Source organism: Anas platyrhynchos, chromosome 26, assembly GCF_047663525.1.
Source record: "Anas platyrhynchos isolate ZD024472 breed Pekin duck chromosome 26, IASCAAS_PekinDuck_T2T, whole genome shotgun sequence".
Taxonomy (NCBI): Eukaryota; Metazoa; Chordata; class Aves; order Anseriformes; family Anatidae; genus Anas; species Anas platyrhynchos.
In genome coordinates, this window is record NC_092612.1 from 579,501 (window position 1) to 600,136 (window position 20,636).

The window sequence follows — 20,636 nt, forward strand, 5'->3', positions numbered from 1 at the left end:
CACACATGTGCACACACGGGGTGGTGCCAGCACTTGTGCCACCTCGGCTGGGGGCCCAGGGGATATCGTGATGTCCCCACAGCACCCACCAGCACCCCTGGGTGCCCTTTTGTCCCCCCCTCCCCCAAAGAAATGTTCCTTTCCCCTGTGGGGACTTCGGGGGGGGGACACAGGCGGACAGGGCTGGCACCAGAGGGGTCACTGGGGATAAGGGGGGACACCTTGGGGTGGGGGGGACACAGGGGGGCTGTGGGGCGAGCTGCTGGCACCGGCTCGGCCGCGTTGTCCCCGTCCCCGTCCCCGCGGGTGCTGGCGCGTGGCGGCGCGTGCCGGCTCGGGGCACCCCTGGGTGCGGCAGCGTTGGGGGGGGGCAGGTTGTAATGGGGGGGGGGAGCTGTTGACTGTACACAGCCCGCGCCCGCGGCCACACCGGGCCCAGCCGGTTCCCCCGGGCCCCGCCGGCTCCCCGCGGTGCCCGGCCCCATAAAAAGCGGGGGCCACCGGGGCCGGCGGGGGCCACCATGGCGGGGAGCGAGCTGCCGCGCCTGGCCGAGGCCGAGCGGGAGAGCATGCTGGGCGCCGTGCACGGCGTCTCGGGGCCCGGTACGGCCGGGGGTGGGGGTCCCGGGGGGGTTAGAGGGGGGTGGGCCGGTGCTGGGGCCGGGGTGGGTGACGGCGCGGTGTCCCCGCGGTGTCCCCGCAGTGGTGACGGCCACGCGCATGGCGGGGGCGGCCATGTACGAGCTGGTGCGCGTGGGGCACGCGGAGCTGGTGGGGGAAATCATCCGGCTGGAGGGGGACATGGCCACCCTGCAGGTGTACGAGGAGACCTGTATCCTTCTGCTGCTGGCCCCGGCCCTGTCCCCTTCCCTGTCCCCGTCCTTCCCTCTCCTCCCCTTCCTCCTGTCCTCCCACCCCATCTTGTCCCCCCCGTCCCCTTCCCAGTCACCTCCAGCCCCCTGCCCCCGTCCCCCTGTCCTTCCCTGTCCCTCCTGACCTTCCCTGTCCCCGCTGTCCCCCCACCCCCTGGGTCTGCCCTTCCCTTCCTCCCCTGTCCTCCCCCCCTGTCCCTGCCCCTCCCTTTTGTCCCTCCCCTGTCCTGCTCCGCTCCCCTGCCCCTGTCCCCTCCCTGCCCCCCCCATCCCCTCCCTGTCCCCCCCATCCTGCTGTTCCCTTCCTGCCCTTTCCCACCCTGTCCCCTCTGGTCCCCCCCATCCCCCTGTCCTCTCCCACCCCTCCCAGTCCCCTGTCCCCCCCCAAGTCCCCTATGTCTCCCCATCCCCCCCTGTCCCCATCCCACCCCCCCAGCGTGGCTTTTCCTGAGCGGGGGGCTCAGCGGGGGTGCGCGTGGGGGACCCGGTGCTGCGCACGGGGCAGCCGCTGTCGGTGGAGCTGGGCCCCGGCATCCTGGGCTCCATCTTCGACGGGATCCAGCGGCCGCTGAAGGACATCGCGCAGCTTACCCGCAACATCTACATCCCCCGCGGCGTCAACGTCCCCGCGCTGCCGCGACACCTCACCTGGGACTTCGCCCCCAGCAAAAACATCCGGGTGAGCCCCCCGGGGGGGCGCGGGGACACGGGGACCCTCATGGCGGGGAGCCCCCTGTCCTCACGGCCACCCTGTGCCAGGTCGGGAGCCACGTCACCGGCGGTGACATCTACGGCACGGTCACCGAGAATTCGCTGATCCAGCACCAAATCATGGTGCCCCCCCGCAGCCGCGGCACCGTCACCCACATCGCCCCCCCGGGCCACTACAGCGTCTCCGTAAGGGCTGGCGGGGGTGGTGGTGGGGAGGAGCAGAGGGGTCCCACATCCCCGCTGCCCCCCGTTGTCCCCGCAGGACGTGGTGCTGGAGCTGGACTTTGAGGGCAGCGTGGAGAAGCTGACCATGCTGCAGGTCTGGCCCGTCCGGCAGACGCGGCCCGTGGCCGAGAAGCTGACGGCGAATCACCCCCTGCTGACCGGGCAGCGCGTGCTGGACGCGCTCTTCCCGTAGGAACGGGGACGGGGAGAGGGGACAGGGACGGGGAATGGGGACGGGGAGGGGTTGAGGGGACGGGGCTGGGGAGAGGGGACAGGGACGGGGAATGGGGACAGGGACAAGTTTGGAGAGAGGAGACGGAGAGGGGGCAGGGATGGGATGGGGATAAGGGGATGGGGTGGGGATGGGGGACAAGGATGGGGACAGGAATATGGGGTGAGATGGGAACGGGGGACAAGGAGAGGGGATGTGGGTGGGCACGGGGCTGAGGGACAGGAATGAGGATGGGACTGGGGCCAGGGAATGGGGTGAGCACAGGGGATGGGAATGGGGACAGGGAGGGGGACAGAGATGGGAAGGGAGGGGACAGCGCGGGGGTGCCACTGGTTGATGGAGGATGGGGACAGGGACAGGGGGTGTCGGGGCCCGTCCTGCCTCCATGGGGCCACAGCGGGGCCGTGTTGGGGACCGCCCTGTCCCCAGGTGCGTGCAGGGTGGCACCACGGCCATCCCGGGCGCCTTCGGCTGCGGCAAGACGGTCATCTCGCAGTCCCTGTCCAAGTACTCCAACAGCGACATCATCGTCTACGTGGGCTGCGGCGAGCGGGGCAACGAAATGTCCGAGGTGCTGCGGGACTTCCCCGAGGTGAGGCCGTGGAGGGGGGCGCGGGGGCGCCGTGCCGGGGGCTCCCCCCCCTGAGCCGCGCGGTGACGGCGTCGCCCCCTCCCCAGCTGACCATGGAGGTGGACGGCAGGACGGAGAGCATCATGAAGCGCACCACGCTGGTGGCCAACACCTCCAACATGCCGGTGGCCGCCCGCGAGGCCTCCATCTACACCGGTGGGCTGGGGGCGGCGGGGCTGGGAGGGGCTGCGGGGGGCCGTGGGTGCCCGTGGGTGCCTGTGGGGTTGGGTGCCGGTGCCAGCCGCGTGCCGCCGGTGCAGGCATCACGCTGTCCGAATATTTCCGCGACATGGGCCGCCACGTCAGCATGATGGCCGATTCCACCTCGCGCTGGGCCGAGGCGCTGCGCGAGATCTCGGGGCGCCTGGCCGAGATGCCGGCGGGTGAGCACCGGGTCCCCGTTGTCCCCCTGGTCCCGGACGGCCCCGAGGCCCCGGTGAGGGGCTGCGGTGCCCGTGGCACGCGGTTAACCGGCTCCTTGCAGACAGCGGGTACCCCGCGTACCTGGGCGCCCGCCTGGCTTCCTTCTACGAGCGCGCGGGGCGGGCGCGCTGCCTGGGCTCCCCTGGGCGCGAGGGCAGCGTCAGCATCGTCGGCGCGTGAGTCCGAGGGTGCTGTGGTGGTGGTGGTGGGGGGCACAGGGTGGGCACGGGGACCCCCTCCACAGCACCGAGCCCGCTGTCCCCTGCAGCGTGTCCCCGCCGGGAGGGGACTTCTCGGACCCCGTCACCTCGGCCACCCTGGGCATCGTGCAGGTGAGCGCAGTGGTGGTGGGGTGGGGGTCTCCTGGCCCCGGTGTGCCCCCCCCCTGATCCCGGCGCCCCCCCAAAACTCCCCGCAGGTGTTCTGGGGGCTGGACAAGAAGCTGGCGCAGCGCAAGCACTTCCCCTCGGTCAACTGGCTGATCAGCTACAGCAAGTACCTGCGGGCGCTGGAGCCCCACTACGAGCGGCTGCACCCCGACTTCCCCGCGCTGCGCACCCGCGCCAAGGAGATCCTGCAGGAGGAGGAGGACCTGGCCGAGATCGTGCAGCTCGTGGGAAAGGTGGGGGGGGGACAAGGGGACGGGGATGGGGATGGGGATGGGATGGGGAAGGGATTTGGGATGGGGATGGGGATGGGGACAGGGAGAGGGTGGGGAGGGGATGGGGAAGGGGATGGGGATGGGAACGTGGTGGGGTGGGGATGGGATTTGGGATGGGATGGGGATGGGGATGGAGGTGGGATGGGGATGGGATGGGGATGGGGACCAGGAGGGGACAGAGATTGGGATGGGGATGGGACGCGGATGGGATTGGGTGGCAGATTTAGGATGACAGATACAGGATGTGATGGGGGGGCAGGGATGGGGAATTGGGGAAAGCAGGAATGGAAAGAGGAAACGGGTGGGAGAGGGGACGGGAAGGGGCAGAGGGGCTGGGACGGGGGGGATTTGGGGATGGGGAGGGGGGGACACGGGCTGGGGCTGGGGGAAGGAGGCGCAGGGAGCTGGGGGGAGCTCAGCTGGGTGCCCGGGGGGGGGGGCAGAGCCCTTGGGGCCACCCAGGACCCGTCCCCCCCAGGCGTCCCTCGCCGAGGCCGACAAGGTGACGCTGGAGGTGGCGAAGCTGCTGAAGGACGATTTCCTGCAGCAGAACGGGTACTCGGCCTACGACAGGTACCGCGGCCCCCCGCCCCCCCACCGCCCCCAGAGCCCCCTCCCCGACCCCAAACCTGCCCCCCCCGACCCCGAACCTGCCCCCCCCCAGGTTTTGCCCCTTCTACAAGACGGTGGGGATGCTGCACAACATCATCACCTTCTACGACCTGGCCCGGCACGCCGTGGAGGCCACCGGCGCCGGCGAGCGCCGCGTCACCTGGGCCACCATCCGCGAGAACCTGGGGGACATCCTCTACAGGCTGAGCGCCATGAAGTTCAAGGTGGGGGGGGGGCACTGGGACGGATGGGGGGGGCAGAGAGGGTCCCGCTGCCCCCCGTCACCCCGTGTCCCCCCCTGTCACTCCGTGACCCCCCCTTCACCCTGTGTCCCCCCCCATCACCCCATGTCCCCCCGCATCACCCCGTGTCCCCCCCATCACCCCGTGTCCCCCCTGTCACCCCGTGTCCCCCCCGTCACCCCGTGTCCCCCCTGTCACCCCGTGTCCCCCCCCGTCACCCCGTGCCCCCCCCCCCGTCCCCAGGACCCGGTGAAGGACGGCGAGGCCACCATCACGGCCGCGTTCGCGCAGCTCAACGAGGAGATGCAGGCGGCTTTCCGCAACCTGGAGGACTGAGGGAGGGGCGCGGGCCCCCCCCGGGCCCCCCCCCCGCCCCCCAATAAAAGCCCCCGCGGCGTCGCCTCGTGTCCAGGTTCTGGTTTCCCCCCCCCCCGGAGGATGGCAGCGTCCGCCCCCCCCCCCGTGGTGCTGGCACCGGACCCTCTCCGTGGGCTATGGGGGGGGTGCAGGGGGGGGTGCAGGGGGAGTGCAGGGGGGGGGCGCACGGCTCCTTTTCCTGTTTTGGTGTAAAAATGGGGCTGGGGAGCTGGGGGGGGGTGCATCACTGTTGGGGTGCAGGGTGCTTTTTTTGGGGGGGAAATTTGGGATTTTGGCATTCAGCCACCAGCGAGAAGCCCCCCACTGAGCCCGGACCGGTTCGGTGCATGGGGGGGGGGGCAAGGACGAGCCAGCCACCAGTGTCCCCAGTGGGGACAGCGGCGGGACATGGGGTGACAGTGCCCCCCCCCGCACCCCCTGGCAGTGGGGTGGTGGTGAGAGTGGGGGGGGGGCAGCGCTGTCCCCCCCCCAGGCTGGGGAACGCCCCCCCGGGGGCTACTGGGGACAAGGGAGGGGACAGCACGGGGCTGGGGGGGCCCCAAGCGGGGCCTGGGGGGGGCCGGGGGGGGGCCTGGCCCTACGTGCAGCCAGGCCGGACGTCGGTGCTGGGGCTGGATCCAGCGGCGCTGGGTTTGTTTGCAGGCTGCTATGGCAAAAATAACGGGGGGGGGGCAGGGGGGGGGAACGCCCGCCACGTAGCCGGGCTGCAGGCGGCCCCTGGGGCTGGGGGGGGGCAAACACAGCGTGCCCCCCGGTCAGGATTTGTCCCCCTGGGGGCAGGATTTGACCCCAGGACGCGCCCCCCCCCCCCACTAGGATCGCCCCCCCCCCCTTCCCAAGCGCTGTGTGTCCCCGGGGGGGGCACATCATTAATTTCTGTCCCTGCCTGCTCCCTCCCCCGCACGTATTTCCCCCACCCCCGGTGCTCCCCGGGTCCCCTCGGTCCCATTTCCCCCCCCCGGGTCCCGCCCAGAGGCCGCCCCCCCCCGGCCCCGTCCCGTCCCGTCCCGTCCCGTCCCCCCCCCCCCCGGGCCGCCCCCGCCGTCCGGAGCCGCCCGCAGATGTGGGTCCTGCTGCTGCCCCTCGGGCTGGGCCCGGCCCTGCTGCCCCCCGGTGGGTCCCGGGGCCGGGGGGGGCACGGGGGGGGGGGGGGCGGGCAGGACCCGGGGGGCGTGGGGGACCCGGGGACACCTGGGGGGGGTGGCACCCACGGGGGTGGCTGCAGGGGACACGCGGTGGGGCGGGGGGGGGGGCGGGTTAACCTATGGGGGGGGTCCCAGCTGTGTCCCCCCTCCCTGTCCCTTCTCGCCCCCCCCATCCCTCGTCCCTGTCCCCTCCGTGCGCTGTGACAGTGACAGCCTCGTGTCCCCCCCCCGCGGACAGTGACAACCCCGTGTCCCCCCCCCGGCAGTGCCAGCCCCCTGTCCCCCCGCACTGCCCCCCCCCCCATAACCACACCATGTCCCGGTGCCACCCCCCCGTGTCCCACCGCGTTGTCCCCCCCCCTCACCCCCACCCCCACGGGTGCCAGCACTGCTGTGCCCCCCCCCAGGGGGTGGCCATGCAGGTGACAGCCCCCCCCCCCCCCTTTGTCCCCAGGTGACCCCACCGAGGCGGTGGGGGGGTGCAGCGGGTGCCGCAGCCCCCACCGGGGCCATGCCCAGGTCAACGGCACCTTGGGGGGGGCCGTCACCCTGGGGTGCCCGGGGGGGGGCGAGCACCTGGGCCAGCTGCAGGCCGTGCACTGGCACTTCGGGGGGAGCCTGGTCTGCAGCCGGGGCTCCGGGGGCCCCCCCAACTGCCCCCCCCCGTACCGAGAGCGGGCCGAGCTGGGGGGGCCCGGCGGGGAGCTGCTGCTGCTGGGGGGGCTGCGGGCAGGGGATGGGGGCACCTATAGGTGCCTGCTGCTGGGCAGCGACGACTGCGCCTGCGGGGAGGTGACGCTGGAGCTCGGGGGTGCGAGCACTGGGGGGGGGCAGGGGGGGGGGCACGGGGGGGCAGCCCCCAGCACTGCGTGGGGACGGAGGGGATGGAGTGGGGGGGTGGGAGGTGGGAGCCCCCCGCTGGGGGGTTGGGGCTGGGGGGTTGGGGGGGGGCGGTGGGGATGGGAATGGGGGAGCCCCCCCGGTATTGGGTTTGGGGAGTTGGGGGGGGGGGTGGGGAGGGGAATGTGGGAGCCCCCCACTGTGGTATTGGGGTTGGGGGGGCTTGGGGGACTTGGGGGGACTTGGGGGGGGCTATGGGGATGGGAACTTGGGAGCCCACCACCCTGGTATTGGGGTTGGGGGGGGCTGGGGGGGGGCTGTGGGATGGGAATTGGGGAGCCCCCCATCCTGGTATTGGGTCTGGGGGGTTGGGGGGATTTGGGGGGGGGGTGTGGGATGGGAATATGGGAGCCCCCCCACCCCGTTTTTTTTTTTTTTTTTTTGGGGGGGGGGGGAGCCCCTCCCCGTGGCGTTGCGTCAGTGGGAGCCCCTCAGCCCTGTGGGGCCCAGGGGCAGCCCCCGAGTGCCCCCCCCGTGTCCCCCCCCCGCAGGTGTCCCCTGCAGCCAGCCCTGCTCCGGCGCCCCCCCTCGTGGTGCCTTCATCCTCCTCCTCCTCCTCCTCCTCCTCCTCCTGCTGCCGCCGGCCCTCACCCTGCGGCTGTGACGGGGGGGGGGGGCAGGAGGGGGCGTGCAAAAGTGAGTGTGCAAATGTGGGCGTGCAAATGTGGGCGTGCAAACGTGAGTGTGCAAATGTGGGTGTATAAATCTTGGTGTGCAAATGTGGGTGTGCAAATGTGAGCGTGTGTGTGCACGTCTGAGTGTGCACGTGTGAGTGTGCAAACGTGTGCACACAAGGGGGGGGTGCACACGTGGCTGTGTCCCCGTGCCTGCTGTCCCTGGTGTCCCCCCCCCCCCAGGTGGGGCCGTGCGTGTCCCCTGCCAGGGCACCGTCGTGTGGCACGTCCCCCCCCCCGTGTCACCAGGGCCCCCCCCGCTCCTTGCCCCTCCCCTGGTGTCACCTGCTGCCACCCCCTTGGCCACAGCGCTTTTTGGGTCAAAAAGCGGTGGAAATGGGAGCGCTGCTGGGCTGAGCAGAATGGGGGAGATTTGGGGTGCGCTGCTCACCCCAAACAGTGGCGCTGGCCCCCAGGGTCCCCCATCCCCAAGGTGCTGCCCTGGGAGGGGGGGGGCTCTGGGTGCCACCCCTCTTGTGTCCCCCCCCCCCGCCCCGCTGTCCCCAGCGTCCCCGCAGGCGGTTGGCAGCCGGGGTCGGGATTTTGCGGTGTCAGCCCCCGGGGGGGGCCGCGGCACCCAGAGCCTTCCCAGCCTTTGTGTCCCCGGACAATGGCAGCAGCACGTGCACGGGGGGGCCCCAACACCCCCCCCACACCCCCCCCCCGCCACGTCCCCCTCACCCATCGGCTGGGACAGACGGACACGGACGGAGGGACAGAGGGACAGAGGGACGGCCATGGGGCACCCCGCTGGTGGGTGCTGAAGGAGGGTGAGTGGCCACCAGCCCCCTGTGTCCCCCCCCCCGTCACCTGCCCCCCAGAGGTGACACCCCCGGGGTCCCCCCTGGTGTCCCCTGGAGATGCCACCCTGGGTACCCCTGGTGTCCCCAAATGCCCCCCTCCCCGGGTACCCCCCTGCCCCTGGAGATGTCCCCACAGCTGTCCCCAGTGTCCCCTGCAGGTGCCACCCCTGGGTGCCCCCTCCCTGGAGACGCCCCCCCCATCCCCTTGCGGTGCCCCCCCCGGGTGCCCCCATCCCCAGCAGTGCCCCGTCCATCTCCGCGTCCCCTCCCCACGGGTTTTGGCACAGGGTCCCCAGGCCGGTGGTGGTGGCGGCTGGGGGGGGGGACACACAGCACCCCCCCAGCCCCCCCCAGCCCCCTCCCCACTGTACGCAGGGGACGATGCCGGTCGGGGGGGGGCTGCTGTGCGCCGCCAGCGGCCTGGCCCTGCTCGTCACCGCCACCGCCACCGACTTCTGGCTGCAGCACCGGGCGCCCGGCGGCACCGCGGCCATCGGGCTGTGGCACCTCTGCCTGGGGGGGCACTGCCGGCCCCCCCCCGGCCCCCCAGGTAGGCGGCAGCTCTGGGGCAGGGCGCGGGGGTCCCCAATATGTGCCCGGTGTCCCCAACGTGCCCGTCCCCGCAGCTTTCTGGGACGCCACGCGGGTGCTGATGCTGCTGGCGGTGCTGGCGGCCACCACCGGCTTCGCCCTGGGGCTCTCGGCCGCCGCCGCCGGGGCTGCCCGGAGGGCGCGAGCCCGAGCTGCCGGTGTCACCCTGCTGCTGGCCGGTACGTGGGGACGGGGGGGGGGACACGGGGAGGGGGCATCGGGGCTGAGCGGTCACTGCTGTGGGGAGGTGCGTGGGGCACTGCTGCAATGAGTTGTGCCCGGTCTCTGCTGCTATGAGCTGAGCCAGGTCATTGCTGCAATGAGCTGTGCCCGGTCTCTGCCAGCTGAGCTGTGCCGGGTGCCCGATGCGATGAGCTGTCACTGCTGCCATGAGTTGTGCCCGGTCTCTGCTGCCATGCGCCGTGCTGGGTCCCCGGGGCTGGCAGCCCCCCCCCACCCCCCCCCCCCATGTCCCGTAGGGGTCCTGGCGCTGCTGGGGCTGGCGGTGTGCACGGCCGGGGCTCGGAGCCTGCTGGGCCCGGCCCCCGGTGCCTGGCGCCTCTCCTGGTCCTACCTCCTCGCCTGGGTCGCCGTCGTCCTCACCGGCTCGGCAGGTACCGGGCACGGGCACCCATGGGTGGGGGCAGCGCTGGGACCCCCCCCGTGCCCCCCTCTCACCCCCCCACCCCCATTCTCCATCCCTCCCCCCCAGGTCTCTTCCACCTCTGTGCCGCCGCCAAGGACCCGTCCCCGGAGAGCTCCGAATCTGGGGGGCCCTGAGGGGGTCCCGGGACCCTGCGCCCCCCCCACCCCGAGCAGGGTCGGGTGGGGGGGCCCCGGGGTGCCCGGTGCCTGCAGGCTGAACCCCCCCCTCCCCCCCCATTTTGCCCCTTTCCCCTCCCCCCCCCCCCAGTCTTGCTGTGCCAATAAAGTGCCTGTTCTGCCCCCCCCCCGTGCTGTGTCCGCTGGGATTTGGGGACCCCACATTTTTTTTTTGGGGGGGGGGTCAGTGCCAGCCCCCTGCCCTCCCCTGTCCGGCTCCTGCGATTTGGGTAGAAATAGGGGCTTTTTAGGGGGTCCCACCCGGGGAATGAATGGAATGGGCTGGGGGGGGGGCACTGGGAGCCCCTGGGGGGAATGGGCTGGGGGACTGGGGGGGCACTGGGACGGACTGGGGGGGGTCACAGGGGTTGTCCGGGAGGGCCGGGCAGGGGCTGTGGTGATGGGAGGGGACACCGTGGGGGGGGGGGACGAAGGGGACCCCGGGCTGACCGTGTACCGGCGGGGGGGGGGGGGGCGGCGCTGGGCCCCCCGGGGGGGAGACACCGTCGGGGCTCTGCCGGTGGGCCCCACCCTCCCCGCCGGGCCGTGTTGCCCCTTTAAGACCGCGCCCTCGGCCCCGCCCCTGCCCCGACCTGCCGGACCGGTCCGCCCCGCCCGGCCCCGCCCGGGGCCCCCGCCCCCTCAGGCCCCGCCCCCTCAGGCCCCGCCCCTCGCGGCCCCGCCCCGCCCCGTCCCGGCTCCGAGCTCAGCACCGGCCCCGGCCCCACCGCCGCGCACGGCCCCGGAGCCGCCCGGTTCGGGTTCGGCCCGGTGCAGCCCGGTTGGGTCCGGCCCGGCCCGGCCCGGTTCGGCCCGGTTGGGCCCCGTTGCGCTCGGTCCGGCCCGGTCCGGCCCGGATGGTGCTGGCCGGGAGCCGAGCAGCGCCGTGAGCCCGCAGGTGTCCGCATGGCCCCCCGCGGGATGCGGCCCGGGACGCCCGTGCAGCTCCTCCTCCTCCTCCTCCTCCTCGCCGCCACCGGTAAGGGACGGGACCGGCACCGGCACCGGCACCGGGACCGGGGGCACCGGGGGCACCGGGGCCGTTCCGCGGGACCGAGCCCCTGCGGGCGGGGAGCGGCACCGGGAGCGGCACCGGCAGCACCGGTTGCTCCGGGAGGGGGGGGGGTGGGGGGGGGGCGGGCCGGGGCCGGGGGCTCCGGTACCCCCGGGGCTGGGGGCGGAGCGGAGCGGGGAGGGGGGGGCACACGCGTGTGAGGGGGGGCACACGGCGGTGCCGACGGGGGTGCGCTCGCGTGTGCACCTGCGGCTCCGTGCACCTGCGGCCGTGCCCCCGGTGCCCCCGGTCCCGGTGCCCCCGGTCCCGGTGCCCCCGGTCCCGGGGGCACCGGGACCGGGGGCACCGGGACCGGGGGCACCGTCCCGGCTCCGTGCACGCTCGCGTGTCCGTGCGTGTGTCAGCGCCGTGGGTGTGCCCCGGGTGGCCCCGGCTGCCGCTCCGGTGTCCCGTCCCCCCCCCCCAAAAAAAACACAAAAAACGAACGTGGCAGGGGCTGGGGGCGGGGGGGACGTCTGGGGACACGGGGGGGACGTGGCAGGTGGGGGGGACAGGATCGTGGGGGGGGGACACGGTGGGGACGGGGCTGATCCCTGTGGGGGCAGCAGGGATGGGGGGGGGAGGGCTGGGGGCGTGGGGGTGCCGTGGGGACAGGGGGGGAGCGAGGGGGGACGTGAGGGGGGGACACAATGCGGGGGGGGGGACAGGGCCAACCGGTCTGAGGCCACCGTGGGAACGGGGCCGTCCCCTCTGGGGACACCCGAGGGCTGTCTGGGAAGGGACATGGGGGGGGGGGGGAGGACACAGCGCACACCCCCAGGGTCCCCCCCATTGTCTCCCATTGTTCACACGTGGGGGGGGCGCTGGGGGTGCTGGGGAGGGGACGGGGACACCGGGCTCAGCCCCCCGAGGTGGGCGCCGCACCCACGGGTGCTGCTGGGGGGGGCACGCTGCCCTGCCCCCCACCCCCACCTGCCGTGCCTCAGTTTCCCCACTCGTGGAGCCCCCGTGGGAACGGGCTGGGTGCTGCCGGGGGGGCGTCACCGTCACCACGATGGGTGCTGAGCCCCCCCCAGCCCCCTCCCCAACCTGGGCTCAGCTTGGGGGGGCTCTGTGATGGGAGGGGGGGGGGCGGCACAGAGCGGGGCCAGCCCCGAGGTGCGCGTGTGCAGGTGTGAGCGGGGGGGGACACGCGTGTGCGCGCTCACTATGCTGGGAGCCCCCCCGTGCGTGCTCACACGCGTGTGTGCTCATCAGCTGGGGGGGGGCACACGTGTGTGTGCGTGTCCCCAGCGGGCCAGGGGGCACGACCCCACGCGGGTGCCACACGCACATGGGGAGCCCGTCCCGAGCGCAGCCCTGGGTGCGAAGGCGCGGCCGGCCTTGCACACGCGCGTGCCCCCCCCCCGGGACCCCCCAGCCGTGCCGGCAGGCCCGGGGCCGCATCCTGCCGCGGCGCCGAGGCGGTGACCCCGCGGGAGCCGGTTGAGCCGGTTCCCGGCCCCGTTCCCACGCGCTCGGCCCCGTTGGGTGGGGACGCCCCGCGGCGGGGGCCCGCTGCCAGCGCCGCCGCCACCCCCCCCCACCGCTGGGACCCCGCCGTGGCTCCCCCCGGAGCCCCCCGGCTTGTGCGGGGGCTTGGCCGCAGCACCGGGGGAAACCGAGGCAGCGGGCGTCGAGCGCCGCCGGGGGGGTGGCGAAAGGGCCGGGATCCAGCGACCGGGGCAGCGCGGCGGTGACGAAGAGCCCGGCAATTAGTTAATTAATACGTCGACTAATCGAGGGTGGTGCGAGGAGGGGGGGGGGGGTGGCAATTAAGGCCGGTTTAATTAAAAGCCGTGGGGGGCTCGGCGGGGGGCGGCGGCGGGAGCCCCCGCGGTGCCGGTGCTGGTGCCGGTGCCGGGGGCGGGAGGCTCCGCAAGCTGCGGCAGCGCCCGGCATGTGCGCGGGCCGGTTGGGCTGGCCTCGCAGGCACGGCCGCTCCCCGCCACGCCGCCCGCCCGCGCGCCCGCCCCGCCGAGCGCTGGGTGGGCCCCGCGCATGGGAACGCCGCGGAGGGCGAGCTGCGAGTGTGCCCCCGCGCGTGCAAGGGCCGGGAGGGGGCCCGCGGGTGTGCCAAAGGGAGCGCGAGCATGGCCAACGTGCCCAAGATGAGTGTGTCCCCGTGTGAGGGTGTGTGCAGCTGTGTGTGGCTGTGTCTGAGTGGTTTTGAGTGTGTCTGAGTGTGCCCCCATGTGCCTGAGTGTGCGTGAGCGTGTGCAAGCGTGCAGGAATGTGCCCCGGTGTGTGCTGCCGTGCCCAAGGGTGTGCACGCGTGGTGAGCAGCTGTGAGCACACGGAAGCTTGCACAAGCACCTCTAAGTGTGTGAGCATGCCGGTGACATGTGAGTGTGTCCAAGTGTGCACAAGGGTGTGCAAATGTTTATAAAGCATGTACAAGTGTGTCTGAGTGTGCGCCAGCTCCTCTGTGCATGTGCAAGCACGCCTAAGCATGTGTGAGTGTGCCCCAGCATGTGGAAGCAAGCATGAGCACATCCAAATGTGCACGAGCGTGCCCCAGCATGTGAGTGTACACAAGTGTGCTTGAGAGTGCATCGGTGTGTCCGAGCACGTGTAAGCACGCCAAAGCATGCACGAGCGTGCCCTGCCATGCCTGAGCACGCGCAAATGTGCACAAGCGTGCATAAACATGCTGAAGCACGCGTGGATGTGTGTGAGTGCACACACATGAGTGTGTGGAAGCTGGCAGTAGGCGTGAGCACATGCACGTGCCCAAGTGTGTGTGAGTGCACCCAGCACCTGAGAGCACACCCAAGTGTGCTCGAGTGTTTGTGAGCACACCCGAGCCTGTATGTGCATGTGCGTGTGCCTGAGTGTGCGTGAGTGCATCCAAGCATCTTGGAGCGTGCAGCCGTGCCCAGGCGTGCTTGAGCATTTGTGAGTGTGTCCAAGCACATGCAGGTGCATGCCTGAGCGTGTGGAAGTGTGCACAAGTGTGCCTGAGCGTGCAGAAATGCGCTGGAGCATATATAGGTGTGCCCAAACCTGCGTGTCCAAGCTGCCCCCACTGTTGCACAAACATAGACAAGTGTGCCCGAGTGCGAGCGCAAACACAAGCGTGCCCAGGTGTACGCAAGCACGTATGAGTGTGCACAAGCGCGTGCAAGCACGCCTGCCTGCACGAGTGCACCCGAGCGCCGGTGAGCGTGCAATGCCGCGAGCACACCGGCGCCCCGTGGCGAGTCCCGAGGCGCCGGTGCCACCCTTGGGTGCCCGCAGGTTGCCGGTCGGGGGTGGTGGAGGTGGAGCGCAGCGTGACGGCGGTGCTGGGCCAGGACGTGGTGCTGCCGTGCCGGTACCGGGCGCAGGAGGGCGAGCAGGTGGTGCAGGTGACGTGGCTGAAGCGGGGCCCGGCGGGGCACAGCGCCGAGGTGGCCGTGCTCAACCGGCAGCACGGCGAGCACGTGCAGGACGCCTACGCGGGACGCGTGCTGCGGCGGGCGCCCGGCGCGCTGGAGGACGGAGCCATCGTCCTGCGCAACGCCGTGCAGGGGGACGAGGGCGACTACGAGTGTCACCTCATCACCTTCCCCATGGGCAGCTTCGAGGGGCGCCTCACCCTCAAGGTGCTGGGTGAGTGACTGGCAGTGGGCACGGGGTGGTGGGGTGATGGGGTGGTGGGCGCAGGACAATGGGGTGGTGGGCATGGGGTGATGGGGATGGGGCCATGGAGATGTAGGCATGGGGTGATGGGGATGGTGGGCACGGAGATAAGGGGTGGTGGGACAATGGGTACGTGGTGATGGGGTGATGGGTATAGGGTGGTGGGGCCATGAGGCAATGGGATGATGAGCACGGGATGGTGGGCACGGGGCAATGGGATGGTGGGAATGGGGTGATGGGCATGGGACAATGGGCACTGGGACAATGGGCATGGGGTGATGGGCAGGGGGCCACAAGACAATGGGTATGGGGTGACAGATGGGGAATGATGGGGGTGACAGGCACAGGACAGTGGCTGATGGGCATGGGGTTGACGGGTACAAGGTGATGGACATGGGACAATGGGACGAGGGGTGAAGGGCAGAGGGCAATGGCCATGGGGTGGTGGGCATGGGGGGGAGGGCAGCGTGCCATGGGCAGGGGGGGCCAGCCGCGGGTGCTGGGCTGGGGGGCTCGGGGGTCTGACGCCGCCGCCTGCAGTGCCGCCGCTGCCCATCCTGAACCCGGGGCCGCCGCTGGAGGAGGGCCAGGGCCAGACGCTGGCGGCCTCGTGCACGGCGGAGGGCAGCCCCGTGCCCTCGGTGCGCTGGGAGACGGAGGTGCGGGGCACCAACACCACGCGCCGCTCCGTGCACTCCCGCTCCGCCTCCGTCACCAGCGAGTTCTTCCTGGTGCCCGGGCGCAGCATGAACGGCAAGAGCCTCACCTGTGTGGTGGCACACCCCGGGCTGCGCCACGAGAAGAGGATCACGCACCAGCTCAGCGTCGCCTGTGCGGCACGGGGACCGGGGGGGGTGTTGGGGACATCGGGGACATGGGGACCGTGGGGGGCATTGGGGACACAGGGACTGTGGGGGACACTGGGGACATGGATGGCATTGAGGGCATGGGAGGCACTGGGGGACACTGGGGACATTGGGGGATGTGGGAGGCATTGAGGGCATGGGGACACCAGGGACAACGAGGGGCTTGGGGGGACACTGGGGACATGGGGGGCATCGAGGGACATGGGGGGGGCTTGAGGGTGTGGGGGATGTGGGACAGTGAGGACATGGAGGGTGCTGGGGGAGATGGAGAACGTGGGGGACACCGAGGGACAGGGGACACGGAGGGACACGGGGGGGTAGCAGGAGTTGGGGACACAAAGGACACAGGAACTGGGGTGGGTGGGGAGTGGGGGGGCAGCGGGACACGGGGAGACTGGGGGGCTTTGGGGACATGGAGGATGGGGGCGCTGGGGACATGGGGGGGCTTTGGGGACCTCGGGGATGTGATGGGCACAGGGGACATGTAGGAGAGGTTGGGGGCCCTGGGGTGATGGGGCAGGGAGGGGTGTCCCCGCCTCGTCCCCGCCTGTCCCCTCACTGTCCCCTCGGTGTCCCCCAGACCTGTCGGACGCCTCGGTGCTGGGGCACTCGGAGGAGTGGGCGGAGGGCATGGAGGGGGCCACGCTGACCTGCCTGGGGGACGGCAACCCCCCCCCCACCTACAACTGGACACGGTGAGGCCATCGCCTGGCCCCTGCGCCCGGCCTCGTCCCCACCGTGTCCCCCGTGGGGGTCGGTGGCCCCGCTGTGTCCCCTGCTGGTGGCCCACGCGTGTCCCTGTCCTTGTGTGTGGCCGTGTCCCTGCCGTGTCCCCGTCTGTGCCCGTGTCCCCCCACCCACGTCCTTGTCCCTGCTCCGTTCCATGCCTGTGTCCCCCCATCTCCGCCCATGTCCCTGCCGTGTCCCCTTCCTGTATCCCCTTTTGTCCATCCCCATGTCCCTGCTGTGTCCCCTGCCCGTGTCCCTCCCATGCCCCCCCACCAGTCCCCATGTCCCCGCCGTGCCCCCATCCCCATCCCAGCCGTGCCCGCGTCCCCTCCGCGTCCCCCTGCCCGTGTCCCTGCCCGTGCCCGTCCCGCCGTGTCCCGCCCGGGCGTGCCGGTGCCGCTGCCCCGCTGTGCGGCGGGTGCTGCAGGTCTGGCCGTGCCCGGGCAGGCCCCGCGCCGGCCGGGGCTGGGCGTCAGCACCGCGCACCCGTGGGAACGGCGCCGGGGCTTTGATGCCGGCAGCGCCGCGGCGCCCGCCCGGGCACGCCGACGCTCACCGTGCCCCCGCAGGCTCAACGCCCCGCTGCCCGCCGGCGTGCGGGTGAAGGGGGACACCCTGGTCTTCCAGCGGCCCCTCGCCGCCGCCGACGCCGGGGACTACGTGTGCCGCGTGGCCAACCGCGTGGCCACCAAGGAGGCGCGGGCCAACGTCAGCGTCAAGGGCAGGGCGGCAGGTGGGCGGCTCGGGGGGACCGGGGGTGCCGGTGGGGGGGGGATCGGGGGGGTGCTGTGGTGTGGGGGTGCCGGTGCTTCTGTCTGTCTGTCTGGCTGGCTGTCGATCCAGCCTTGCTGCCCTGTCCCTTCCCAGGCTGCCAGCCCGGCTGTCTGTCCCTCGGCTCCTCCCTGCCCTCTCTCTCCCTGTCCGTCTGTCTGTCCACCCCCAGCTGCTCCTTTCCGCCCGTTCTCCAGTTTGTCCATCTGTCCATACGTCCATCCATCCTGCCCCCCCCCACGTCCTTCTGTCTCTGCACTTGTCTGTCCTTCTGTCTGTCTGCCCACCCGTTAACTCCACACCACTTCACTCTGTCCATCCTCTGCTTGTTCTTCTGTCCGTTTGTCCATCCATCCACCCATTCCTCCATCCCTGCCACTTCCCTCTGCCCATCCCCGTCCCTCCGTTCCCCCCCAGCCACCCCCGTGCTCACCCCCCACCCGTTCACCCGCTCCTGTCCCCCCGCTGACCCAGCGCTCTCCCCGTGCCCGCTCCGCCCTGCTGCTCATCCTCCCGTCCGTCCACTCATCCTCCCGGTGCCTGCTCATCCTTCCGCCCATTTTCCTGCTCAGCTGCCTACTCACCTGCCCGGCCCTCCCTCCGTGCGCTCACCTCTCCGTGTGCTCACCCCTGCAGCCATGCACTCACCCGGCCCTCCCTGTCGCTCCGTGCACTCACCTCTCCGTGCACCCATCCCTCCGTGCACTCATCCGTCCCTCCCTCCATCCCTCCGTGCGCTCACCCCTCCAGCCATGCACTCATCCATCCCCCCACCCCCCACCCATGTGCTCATCCAGCCACCCAAAACCCCAGCCACGCACTTGTCCTTCCGTCCATGCGTTCATCCATCCACCCACGAGCTTCTCCCTCCCTCCCTCCACGCGCTCACCCCTCCACCCCTCACCCCGTCCGTCCGTCTGTCCTTGCCACGTTCTCACCCCCCCATCATCTTCTCGCCCCCTCCTCGCTGCGCCCACCCCCCTGACCCCCCCCCATAGAGAACGAGGTGCGCAAGGTGGACCTGGTCTCTGCCTCGGTGGTGGTGGTGGGCGTCATCGCCGCCGTGCTGCTCTGCGTCCTCGTCGTCGTCGTCGTGGTCATGACCCTCTACCACAAGCGCAAGACCAAGCGCATCTCGGAGAAGTAGTAAGAGCCGGGCTGAAGGGCATGGGGGGGTGGGATGGGGGGGTGCTGGGACCCGGTGGGACCCCATGGGGCCAGGTGGGACCCCCGGTGAGTTGCCGTCGCGCTGTGCCCGCAGTGAGGAGGAGCTGACGCTCACCAGGGAGAATTCCATCCGGCGCCTGCACTCCAGCCACAGCACCGACACGCGCACCCAGGTGGGCACGGGGGGCACGGTGGGCATGGGGGGGCCTGGGGTGGGGGGTGGGGGGTCCTAGGGAAGGAGTCTTGGGGTACGGAGGGTGCTGGGGTGCGCACTGGGGTGCCCGTGGGGCTATGTTGGGATGAGGGGCATTGGGGTGCTGGGGGTGCGGGGCGGTTGGGTGCCCATGGGGACAGGTATTGGGGTGCCCATGGGGTGTTGGGTGGTCTTGGGTGCCCGTGGGGTGTTGGGGTACGTGGGGGTTTGGGTGCGTGGGGTGCCCTTGGGGTGCTGGGTGGTTTTGAGTGCCTGTGGGGCTGGGTATTGGGGGTCTGGGGGTCTGGGTGTTGTGGGGGTGGTTGGTGGTGCTGGATGGGGCACTGGGGGGCCGAGGGGGCTCCCGTGCCGTCCCCGGGGGTCCTCACGTGGCGCTGCAGCTGGAGGAGACGCTGCAGCTGCGTGCCGAGAGCCGGCAGGGCAGCCTGCGGGGGGACAGCCTGCGGGGGGACAGCCTGCGGGGCACCAGCATCTGCTCTGCCATGGTGAGCACCCGGGGGTGTCGGGGGGCTCAGGGTGGGGGGCTGCAGGAGCGTGTCCTCCCCCGTGTGTGTGCAGCCCCCTCCTTGTGTGCAGCCCCCTTTCATGGGCACAAATCCCCTTGGACACGTGCGTGCCCCCCCTCAGCGCACACCCCTCCATCTGTGCGTGCAAACCCCTTTTGCACATGCAGCCCCTCTCCGTGGGCACCCCCCCATCTATGCATGCACCCCACTTTCACTCACGCCCCCCCCCTTTTGCATGTGTGCTCCCCGTCCGTGCACACAGACCCTTCACTGCACGCACCTTGCAGTCCCTGTCCCCAACGTCCCCATCCCCGGGCACAGCAGCACCCCGGCCCCGTCACTGCCCCTGGGACAGGGGCCACATCCCTGGGGGTGGGTGGCAGTGGGACCCCCACCCCGACCCGTGTCCCCTCACCCCGCCCCGTGTCCCCGCAGAGCGAGGAGGCCGAGGGCCGCAGCTACTCGACGCTCTCCACGGTGCGGGAGATCGAGACGCAGACGGAGGTGCCGGCGGCCCCGCTGCTGCCCGCCCCGGAGGGCAAGGAGCCGAAGGAGGAGGAGGAGGACGGCGGGGACAACCCCATCAAGCAGGCCATGACCCACTTCGTGCAGGAGAACGGCATGCTGCAGGCCAAGCCCACCACCAACGGCATCTACATCAACGGCCGCGGGCACCTGGTGTGAGCGCGGCGGCGGCGGCAGGGGCTGGGCCGGGTGGCAGGGCCGGGGGGGGGACGCACACGGGACCCCCGTCCCCTCTGCAGCTTCCCCTGCTCCGCCGCCGCCCACCCGCCGGCCGGCTCGGGGCTCGGTCCCCAAACGCCGCCCTTGCTGCTCGCCCCGTGCCCGGGACATGCACCGCGCCCCAGGAGGGGGCTCCGGCCCCCGCCCCCCTTGCTGCTGGCACGAGGTTTGGGGACACGCACTGCGCCCCGCCTGGGGACAGCAGCAGCAGGACAGAAGGGAGGTGACCGCAGCGCCCAGGACCCACGGGCGCCGGAGCCGCCGGGCACCCGCGGGCGCGGGGACATGGGGACGCGGGACCCCACGGACAGATGGATGGGCGGGAGCCCTGGCGGGGCTCGGACCTCCCCCCCTCAAAAACATCCCTTCGGACTCTGGGTCGGCTCCTTTCCGCGCGCAGCTCTGGGGGACCCCCGGGGGTCCCCGCTCGGGATGCGGTTCGCCGGTGGCACTTGGGACGCTTGTGTCCCCTCCCCGATCCCGGCTGTCCCCTTCCCCCCATGGCACAGACACGTCCCCCCCCGTCCCCTTCCCACCCCTACCCCCCGAACCGGGGCTCGCCCGTCCCACCCCGCACCCCCAGACCCTGCCGAGGGGCCCCCCCGAGCCCGGGGCTGGCGGCGGGGGTCCCCATGGGGCCGCTCGGCCGGGGGTCCCGCTGTACATAGAGCCCCAGCGTGTACATACCTGTACAGGACGGGGGTCCCCGTCGCCCTTTCGTATCTGCACTGCTGGTTTTGTAAATAAATCCCGCGCGGGACCCTGGGACCGAGCCGTGCCTGCCTCTGCTCTCGGCTGGGTCCGCGTGCAACACGTGGGTGCTGCTTGTGCACGAGTGTGCAAGAGCCTCTGGGGCCGGGCACGGGCTCTGCGCCCAACTGGGCGACCTTGGTGCGAGCACGTGCCCAAGCGTGCAGAGCTGTGCACGGGGGTGGGGATGAATGCAAGGGGGTGCACGGAGGTGTGCAGAGGTGTGCAGAACTGCACGAGTGTGTGCAAGTGTGCAGAGCACAGACAAGGACACGTGAGGTGTGTGTGA

At 71.8% G+C, this 20,636-nt stretch overlaps 3 protein-coding genes across 4 annotated transcripts; all 3 read left to right on the forward strand.

Moving 5' to 3' along the window:
• Window positions 1–443: 443 nt before the first annotated feature.
• LOC139999479 (V-type proton ATPase catalytic subunit A-like) lies at window positions 444–5,008 on the forward strand. The gene is made up of 14 exons (XM_072027857.1): window positions 444–603; window positions 704–832; window positions 1,337–1,551; window positions 1,632–1,769; window positions 1,846–1,997; window positions 2,470–2,632; window positions 2,719–2,827; window positions 2,932–3,054; window positions 3,156–3,270; window positions 3,363–3,426; window positions 3,513–3,716; window positions 4,234–4,328; window positions 4,420–4,591; window positions 4,853–5,008. The coding sequence occupies exons 1-14, from the start codon at window positions 522–524 to the stop codon at window positions 4,943–4,945; spliced, it is 1,854 nt and encodes a 617-aa protein (XP_071883958.1). The 5' UTR covers window positions 444–521; the 3' UTR covers window positions 4,946–5,008.
• Window positions 5,009–6,033: 1,025 nt separating this feature from the next.
• On the forward strand, window positions 6,034–20,369 carry NECTIN4 (nectin cell adhesion molecule 4). Of its 2 annotated transcripts, none has more exons than XM_072027927.1 (9): window positions 6,034–6,100; window positions 14,217–14,570; window positions 15,141–15,431; window positions 16,047–16,161; window positions 16,765–16,928; window positions 17,965–18,112; window positions 18,228–18,306; window positions 18,728–18,832; window positions 19,289–20,369. In XM_072027927.1, exons 1-9 carry the CDS (start codon window positions 6,049–6,051, stop codon window positions 19,535–19,537), a joined length of 1,557 nt encoding a protein of 518 aa, XP_071884028.1. In that variant the 5' UTR covers window positions 6,034–6,048; the 3' UTR covers window positions 19,538–20,369. The 2 variants fall into 2 exon arrangements, with proteins under 2 accessions (XP_071884028.1, XP_071884027.1); XM_072027926.1 differs by lacking the exon at window positions 6,034–6,100 and adding an exon at window positions 10,594–10,901.
• On the forward strand, window positions 6,781–10,000 carry LOC139999508 (lens fiber membrane intrinsic protein-like). Its single transcript, XM_072027928.1, has 6 exons — window positions 6,781–6,943; window positions 7,524–8,476; window positions 8,885–9,059; window positions 9,136–9,279; window positions 9,580–9,714; window positions 9,813–10,000. Exons 3-6 carry the CDS (start codon window positions 8,891–8,893, stop codon window positions 9,878–9,880), a joined length of 516 nt encoding a protein of 171 aa, XP_071884029.1. The 5' UTR covers window positions 6,781–6,943; window positions 7,524–8,476; window positions 8,885–8,890; the 3' UTR covers window positions 9,881–10,000.
• Window positions 20,370–20,636: the final 267 nt, after the last annotated feature.

What these genes read in the sequence shown, in the direction of transcription:
- LOC139999479 (XM_072027857.1), top strand. Translation starts at nt 522, where the DNA reads ATGGCGGGGAGCGAGCTGCCGCGCCTGGCCGAGGCCGAGCGGGAGAGC. An exon ending in CGAGGCCTCCATCTACACCG is followed by an intron (nt 2,828 to 2,931) that starts GTGGGCTGGGGG and finishes CCGCCGGTGCAG; the next exon opens with GCATCACGCTGTCCGAATAT. An exon ending in CCACCCTGGGCATCGTGCAG is followed by an intron (nt 3,427 to 3,512) that starts GTGAGCGCAGTG and finishes AACTCCCCGCAG; the next exon opens with GTGTTCTGGGGGCTGGACAA.
- LOC139999508 (XM_072027928.1), top strand. Translation starts at nt 8,891, where the DNA reads ATGCCGGTCGGGGGGGGGCTGCTGTGCGCCGCCAGCGGCCTGGCCCTG. An exon ending in TGTCACCCTGCTGCTGGCCG is followed by an intron (nt 9,280 to 9,579) that starts GTACGTGGGGAC and finishes CATGTCCCGTAG; the next exon opens with GGGTCCTGGCGCTGCTGGGG. An exon ending in CGTCCTCACCGGCTCGGCAG is followed by an intron (nt 9,715 to 9,812) that starts GTACCGGGCACG and finishes CCTCCCCCCCAG; the next exon opens with GTCTCTTCCACCTCTGTGCC.
- NECTIN4 (XM_072027926.1), top strand. Translation starts at nt 10,829, where the DNA reads ATGGCCCCCCGCGGGATGCGGCCCGGGACGCCCGTGCAGCTCCTCCTC. An exon ending in AAGCGCATCTCGGAGAAGTA is followed by an intron (nt 18,113 to 18,227) that starts GTAAGAGCCGGG and finishes CTGTGCCCGCAG; the next exon opens with TGAGGAGGAGCTGACGCTCA. An exon ending in CCAGCATCTGCTCTGCCATG is followed by an intron (nt 18,833 to 19,288) that starts GTGAGCACCCGG and finishes GTGTCCCCGCAG; the next exon opens with AGCGAGGAGGCCGAGGGCCG.